Source organism: Musca vetustissima, unplaced genomic scaffold, assembly GCF_032173495.1.
Source record: "Musca vetustissima isolate MV318-11 ecotype Yass unplaced genomic scaffold, APGP_CSIRO_Mvet_v1 utg19130, whole genome shotgun sequence".
Lineage (NCBI taxonomy): Eukaryota > Metazoa > Arthropoda > Insecta > Diptera > Muscidae > Musca > Musca vetustissima.
The window spans coordinates 57840-66342 of NW_026889402.1; the positions used below are offsets into that span (position 1 = coordinate 57840).

Here is an 8503-nt window from a genome sequence, read left to right on the forward strand (position 1 = left end):
AAATCTATTTAATTAAGTCAAATTTTGTGAACTAAGCACCGATAAAATCATTTACAGATAAAAATTGTTGAAAAAATCTGTAAAATCTATTAAAATTGCCAACAATTTGTACAGTACACCTTACGTTCAGAAAATCACCCTAATTATAGAAAATAAAGGTCCGAATGCACCAGAAATTGCTAGAATTAGTAGAAAACATTAAATAATTCTCAAATTAAAGAAATATTTGAAATAAAAACTCAAAAAATTGGAATTAACCTAAAGGAACGATTCAATTTCAATAGCCTTTACTGAAGAAGGCCGGAATATTTTTGCAGTATGTGAGAAAAAATCGATTGATATTGTTATTTATTATATCAAATCGACTGTTCGAGTAGTACAGAATATATTTTATCAAAAAATATATCTGTCAGAACATAACGAACAGAGATCAACGCCTAGGTTGACGAGTAAAAGTTTCTGGCACACAGTAGCATGTTTGATGGTCAACTCTTGACCCTTAAAATCTATTGAACATGACAATATTTTTCCAAAATAATATTTTTTGAATCGAATAACTTCCACTTAATCTATTTTAATATCAAGGAAGTAAAAATTTTACAGTTTGAAAAATATTTGAAGTCTTGTGTTGAACATGAAAAATGCTGCTGTATGCCAGAAACTTTTACTCGTCAACCTAGGCGTTGATCTCTGTTCGTTCTGTTCTGACAGATATATTTTTTGATAAAATATATTCTGTACTACTCGAACAGTCGATTTGATATAATAAATACCAATATCAATCGATTTTTTCTCACATACTGCAAAAATATTCCGGCCTTCTTCAGTAAAGACTATTGAAATTGAATAGTTTCTTTAGGTTAATTCCATTTTTTTGAGTTTTTATTTCAAATATTTCTTTAATTTGAAAATTATTTATTGTTTTCTACTAATTCTAGCAATTTCTGGTGCATTCGGACCTTTATTTTCTATAATTAGGGTGATTTTCTGAACGTAAGGTGTACTGTACAAATTGTTGGCAATTTTAATAGATTTTACAGATTTTTTCAACAATTTTTATCTGTAAATGATTTTATCGGTGCTTAGTTCACAAAATTTGACTTAATTAAATAGATTTTCTAAAAATATTTTCAAAAAATGCAGTAAAGTAAAAAATCCCACACAATGTTTTAATTATATGGCCACTTCAAAGCCGATGTATTTTCATAAAAACCGTTATTTATGGGAAAATTGCATGCAAAAATTTTCTATTTTCACACTAAATCTCTTAAGTGCAGTAAATCGAAGTGTTCTGAAATAAAAAATTTTCAAAAATACTTCAAAAGAATCGAGGGCTGATCAATATATGTTTACCACAGTAAATGTTTTAATTCTGTGACCACCACTGTAGGTCTAGTTTTTCTGGTAGTCCCCATATAACGGTACCCCAAATTTTTGGTATTTTGGGGGTTCTGATCGTATTTTTCAACCAAATTGACTTAATTTAGTACGTCGAGTTCTTATTAGGTAGCACATCTCTACACTATAAATAGTGGTCAATTTTTTCTGGTAGCCCCCAGGTTTTGAGGTTCTTGAACCAATTTTTTTTTCTGGCACAGGATATTATGTTTTTGCGCATATGTTTGTAGCAGGCAGTAGGAAACGAGACTGACACATACGACTTCTGTTAGGATTCATTTCTTGAATATACCCAAAGTGGTGAAGGGTATCATATAGTCGGCCCCGTCCGACTTTACTACTTTCCTTACTGGTTTTTCACTGTGTACAAATAACCAAATAATAAAAATAACTGATATATGTATGTAGCTGCATCTATCATATATACATATCTATATAAAAAGAGGATATATATATATATATATATATACATATATATATGCTAGAGAATACCATATAAAAAAGGGTTCATTTAAAATTGCCAGGAAAAAAACATCCAAGTCAACAATTATTCGTAAAATCAAAAAAAAAAAAAAGAAAAAGAAAAAACACCAACAACTCTTTCATTAATATTGTAAATTGTTGTTATTGTTGATTTTTATAAAAACATTTATTTAAAAATTGGTTTTTGTTCTACTACACTGGGACTAAATGTTATTACGCCCTCATAATCGTATTGGCGGGGTTAAAAATACCAATTTGTGGGTTTAAGTTTTTTTTTTGTTGTTTCCACTTTGGTTCGGTGGCTTTGGGAAATGTTGATTTTTCATTTGTTTTATTTTTGTTGTTATTGTTTTTAAAAAATATGATTTTATGCATCATTTGAGTGGATTATTGCATGGTTATACCGCAAGGGCTTGGTATGCAATAAGGAAAGGGAATAAGAAATGTTATAAAAAATTCTATAGCCTACCCTTAGGCGGGGATTTTAAAAGTATTTTTAGGACCAGGGACAAAATTATGAAAATCTATTATAAGCGTATATATATATATATATATATATAGGACGATATATATGGAGCTATATCTAAATCTGGACCGATTTTCACGAAACTAAACACACAATCATTAATTCATTACGCAATGCCAAATTTCGTGCAAATCGAAAGATATATAGAGACTTTGGTGCACCATTTACCTTAAATCGGACGAAACTATATATGGGAGCTATATCTAAATCTGAACCGATTTTCTCGAAACTTGGCACACATCATTCTGGACCTAATTCAGTACTCTGTGCCAAATTTCATGCAAATCGAAAGATATAGAGGGACTTTGGTGCCCCATTTACCTTAAATCGGAGGAAACTATATATGGGAGCTATATCTAAATCTGAACCGATTTTCCCGAAACTTGACACACATCATTCTGGACCTCAGTCAGTACTCTGTGCCAAATTTCATGCAAATCGAAAGATATAGAGGGACTTTGGTGCCACATTTACCTTAAATCGGCCGAAACTATATATGGGAGCTATATCTAAATCTGAACCGATTTTCTCGAAACTTGGCACACATCATTCTGGACCTAATTCAGTACTCTGTGCCAAATTTCATGCAAATCGAAAGATACAGAGGGACTTTGGTGCCCCATTTACCTTAAATCGGACGAAACTATATATGGGAGCTATATCTAAATCTGAACCGATTTTCTCGAAACTTGGCACACATCATTCTGGACCTAATTCAGTACTCTGTGCCAAATTTCATGCAAATCGAAAGATATAGAGGGACTTTGGTGCCCCATTTACCTTAAATCGGAGGAAACTATATATGGGAGCTATATCTAAATCTGAACCGATTTTCCCGAAACTTGACACACATCATTCTGGACCTCAGTCAGTACTCTGTGCCAAATTTCATGCAAATCGAAAGATATACAGGGACTTTGGTGCACCATTTACCCTAAATCGGAGGAAACTATATATGGGAGCTATATCTAAATCTGAACCGATTTTCTCGAAGTTTGGCACACATCATTCTGGACCTAATTCAGTACTCTGTGCCAAATTTCATGCAAATCGAAAGATATAGAGGGACTTTGGTGCCCCATTTACCTTAAATCGGACGAAACTATATATGGGAGCTATATCTAAATCTGAACCGATTTTCTCGAAACTTGGCACACATCATTCTGGACCTAATTCAGTACTCTGTGCCAAATTTCATGCAAATCGAAAGATACAGAGGGACTTTGGTGCCACATTTACCTTAAATCGGACGAAACTATATATGGGAGCTATATCTAAATCTGGCACACATCATTTTAGACTTAATTCAGTACGCTGTACCGAAATTCGTGCAAATCGGATGATTTTCAGGGACTAAAGTCCTCAAATCGGACAAAAATATATATGGGAGCTATATCTAAATCTGAACCGATTTTTCCCAATTTCAATAGGGTTCGTCCTTGGGCCAAATAAATGAGCTGTGCCAAATTTCAGCCAAATCGGATTATAAATGCGACCTGTACTTTGTTTACAATTTAACATCAACAGACGGACGGACGGACAGACGGACGGACGGACGGACGGACATGCATAAATCGACTCAGAAAGTGATTCTATGCATATTCTCAAAAGGAACCATGGGTCTATCTCGATTCCTTTTGCCTGTTACAAACATATGCACAAAGACATAATACCCTGTACCACAGTGTGGTGAAGGGTATAAAAATTTACCATTTATCCAAGCCCCCATTATATTTTATGCGATACCCTAACAAGCTGATGTAGATATTAGAACAAAAACAAATAAGATCTACATACAAATTGCATGCGGCTAATGCAACAAATTAAATACCAGACAGAGAGTTTCGCAATGAACTCGATATAAATATAAAACCAATACGAAATTAAAAACAAAATTCAAATTTCTAAAAAAAAAAAATGGTCAAACCAAATGGATTAGTGCTCGGTTGGCTGTTCATCCTACATCTAATATTTGTGGTTAGCCAAAAGGATAATCTGGTCGTTGAATTGGAATCATTTGAAATCGACAAGAAATATGACACACAATTTGTCGATTGGCATTCGTTGCGAATGACAAGAATATCGAGAAATAATTTTGTGATAAATGGCACCGCCATTGGCAACATGGATTTGGATAATCGTCAAGCGGTAATGGATTTGGATTTTCTTGAAAATTTTTTTATTGAAAATTTATTTTTCGGAATGTGTGTTTTTTGAGTCCAGCTAAACCTGCAAATCTTCACCTATGATGCCAAACAAAAGTTACGAGGCCTATTGGTGTTCAATGTGGAGCACAGGGTATGTGATTTTATCGAACAGGATAAGGATGTATATCCACGATTGCAAGAGGTCTCAAATTTACCCGAACCAGGAACGTGTCCTTTGGCAAAGGTGAGTGGGACTAATTTAATTAATTTTCTAGGGTCTAGCCTTAGGCGTGGATTTTTTAAAATTAAGTTTCTAGGGTCTAGCCCTAGGCGTTGATTTTTTTAAAATTAATTTTTAGGGTATATCCTTAGGCGTGGATTTTTTTAAATTAATTTTTAGGGTATATCCTTAGGCGTGGATTTTTTTAAAATTAGTTTTTAGGGTATATCCTTAGGCTTGGATTTTTGAAAAATTAATTTTTAGGGTATTTCCTTAGGCCTGGATTTTTTAAAATTAGTTTTTAGAGCATATCCTTAGGCGTGGATTTTTTTAAAATTAGTTTTTAGGGTATATCCTTAGGCTTGGATTTTTGAAAAATTAATTTTTAGGGTATGTCCTTAGGCGGGGATTTTTTAAAATTAATTTTTAGGGTATATCCTTAGGCGTGGATTTTTTAAAATTAATTTTTAAGGTGTATCCTTAGGCGTGGATATTTTAAAATTAGTTTTAGGGTATATCCTTAGGCCTGGATTTTTTAAAATTAATTTTTAGGGTATATCCTTAGGTGTGGATTTTTTAAAATTAATTTTTAGGGTATATCCTTAGGCCTGGATTTTTTAAAATTAATTTTTAGGGTATATCCTTAGGCGTGGATTTTTTAAAATTAATTTTTAGGGTATATCCTTAGGCGTGGATTTTTTAAAATTAATTTTTAAGGTGTATCCTTAGGCGTGGATACTTTAAAATTAGTTTTAGGGTATATCCTTAGGCCTGGATTTTTTAAAATTAATTTTTAGGGTATATCCTTAGGCGTGGATTTTTTATACCCTCCACCATAGTATGGAGGGTATATTAATTTTGTCATTCCGTTTGTAACTCATCGAAATATTCATTTCCGACCCTATAAAGTATATATATTCTTGATCAGGGTAAAATTCTAAGACGATCTAGCCATGTCCGTCCGTCCGTCCGTCCGTCTGTCCGTCCGTCCGTCTGTTGTAATCACGCTATCTTCTGAAGGAATTGAGATAGGATGCTGAAATTTTGCATAGGGTTGTCTTTTGTCTGCAGGCAGGTCAAGTTCGAAGATAGGATATATCGGTCCACGTTTAGACATAGCTCCCATATAACAGTACCCCCCAATTTTCGGTATTTTGAGGTTCTTGGGCGCGTTTTTCAACCGAATACGCTGAAATTTGGTACATTGGGTTCTTATTGGGTACTTAATGTCCCCACAAAAAATTATAAATATAGGTCCACTTTTTCTGGTAGCCCCCATATAACGGTACCTCCTAATTTTCAGTATTTTGGGGGTTTTGAGCGTTCTTGAGCGCATTTTTCAACCGAATTTACTGCAATTTGGTAATTTGTAGTCGTATATGGTAACAAATCTCTCTACCAACATTTTTTAATATTCACCCCCTTTTTGGGGTAGTCCCCATATAACCCCCCTTTTTATATATTAAAATAGTTATCTGATTTGTTCCGCGTTTTGAGTTTGGTTCTAAGTCTCTTTTGTAATCATTTCACCTCCGTAGCCCCTGATTTGAAGTTCGAGAATTTGAACTAAGCTTGGAAGAAATAATAAGATGGGCAAAGTTTGGATGAAATCTAAATTTTCTGAAACGGATTTGGTCCAAAGAAACATGGGGTCTAGAACCAATATTTCGATGAGACACATTTTCACCGTGTTAAAGTCTATACACCCTCATTAGACATAAGGCTGAGAGTATAATTATCCTTTAAAATTTTCTAAAATTTTTAATTATGGTTTACATAATCCGTTTTTAGAAATGTCGGTATAGGTCCACTTTTTGGTATGTTCCCTATATTTTCATTTCTAGTACCTGTCAATATATCTATGGTGGAGGGTATCCAAAGTTCGGCCCGGCCGAACTTACCGCTTTTTCACTTGTTTTAAATTAATTTTTAGGGTATATCCTTAGGCGTGGATTTTTTAAAATTAATTTTTAGGGTATATCCTTAGGCGTGGATTTTTTAAAATTAATTTTTAGGGTATATCCTTAGGCGTGGATTTTTTAAAATTAATTTTTAGGGTATATCCTTAGGCGTGGATTTTTGAAAAATTAGTTCTTAGGGTATATCTTTAGGCGTGGATTTTTTAAAATTAATTTTTAGGGTATATCCTTAGGCGTGGATTTTTTAAAATTAATTTTTAGGGTATATCCTTAGGCGTGGATTTTTTAAAATTAATTTTTAGGGTATATCCTTAGGTGTGGATTTTTTAAAACTAATTTTTAGGGTATATCCTTAGGCGTGGATTTTTTAAAATTAATTTTTAGGGTATATCCTTAGGCGTGGATTTTTTAAAATTATTTTTTAGGGTATATCCTTAGGCGTGGCTTTTTAGGGTATATCCTTAGGCGTGGATTTTTTAAAATTAATTTTTAGGGTATATCCTTAGGCGTGGATTTTTTAAAATTAATTTTTAGGGTATATCCTTAGGCGTGGATTTTTGAAAAATTAGTTTTTAGGGTATATCCTTAGGCGTGGATTTTTTAAAATTAATTTTTAGGGTATATCCTTAGGCGTGGATTTTTTAAAATTAATTTTTAGGGTATATCCTTAGGCGTGGATTTTTTAAAATTAATTTTTAGGGTATATCCTTAGGCGTGGATTTTTTAAAATTAATTTTTAGGGTATATCCTTAGGCGTGGATTTTTTAAAATTAATTTTTAGGGTATATCCTTAGGCGTGGATTTTTTAAAAATAATTTTTAGGGTATATCCTTAGGCGTGGCTTTTTAGGGTATATCCTTAGGCGTGGATTTTTTAAAATTAATTTTTAGGGTATATCCTTAGGCGTGGATTTTTTAAAATTAATTTTTAGGGTATATCCTTAGGCGTGGATTTTTTAAAATTAATTTTTAGGGTATATCCTTAGGCGTGGATTTTTTAAAATTAATTTTTAGGGTATATCCTTAGGCGTGGATTTTTTTATAATTTTCTTTTTATTCCAGGGCCAATATCATTTTAAAAACTATGAAATAAATCAAAATTATCTACCCGCCGATGTTCCCGATGGCTATTATAATATTTTGGCGAAATTAAAGAATGGCATCAGTACCGTGGCTGCATTGGAGATCTTGATTAAAATAAGTCATCAAAATTGAAACCTTACCTCCTGCTTAGAAATCTCTCCCCTTTCCTTGAAAAGGAAATTCCAAACAATAAAAGAACCACCAGTTAAATGAACACAAAAGAAAAAAAATGTTTTTCCAGAAATATTTTTCAAGTACCTGCAGTCATTCAATTGCACTCATATTTCACGCTCTAACACCTCTGATAATTGCAGTTCGGCTAGCAACCACAAAAAATAATTACAAAAATCAATTTATCATATTTTTATTGTTTCGTTCACTGCTCATTAAATATTATTATCATTAAATGTGTGATGCTCCCGTTTCATTCAATAGACAATAAAAATGCACTCTGCACCTGCCCTGCCCTGCACTCATATATGTATATCCTCCTTGGCCTTTTGTGTGCAATTTGGTATTTACAATCCATTGATTTTTGAATATCCTTTTAATGTGAGGATATTCTTCTCATTCCAATGAGAAATTTTTTCCTCCAATTTTCGTTGGGGCCTGAGATAATCAACAACAGTAACACTTAATTAACAACATATTTATGTGACATACACAGGAACACAGGGTGATTTTGAAAAGGAGATAACTCCATTTATTAAAAATTTTTTTAAATGTTA

The 8503-nt window shown here is 32.8% G+C and overlaps 1 protein-coding gene across 1 annotated transcript; it reads left to right on the forward strand.

The window, feature by feature from the left end:
• Positions 1 to 4324: 4324 nt before the first annotated feature.
• LOC133337112 (uncharacterized) lies at positions 4325 to 7907 on the forward strand. The gene is made up of 3 exons (XM_061545376.1): positions 4325 to 4555; positions 4631 to 4798; positions 7755 to 7907. Exons 1-3 carry the CDS (start codon positions 4325 to 4327, stop codon positions 7905 to 7907), a joined length of 552 nt encoding a protein of 183 aa, XP_061401360.1.
• The last annotated feature ends 596 nt before the right edge of the window (positions 7908 to 8503 follow it).

What these genes read in the sequence shown, in the direction of transcription:
- LOC133337112 (XM_061545376.1), top strand. Translation starts at nt 4,325, where the DNA reads ATGGTCAAACCAAATGGATTAGTGCTCGGTTGGCTGTTCATCCTACAT. An exon ending in ATTTGGATAATCGTCAAGCG is followed by an intron (nt 4,556 to 4,630) that starts GTAATGGATTTG and finishes TTTTGAGTCCAG; the next exon opens with CTAAACCTGCAAATCTTCAC. An exon ending in GAACGTGTCCTTTGGCAAAG is followed by an intron (nt 4,799 to 7,754) that starts GTGAGTGGGACT and finishes TTTTTATTCCAG; the next exon opens with GGCCAATATCATTTTAAAAA.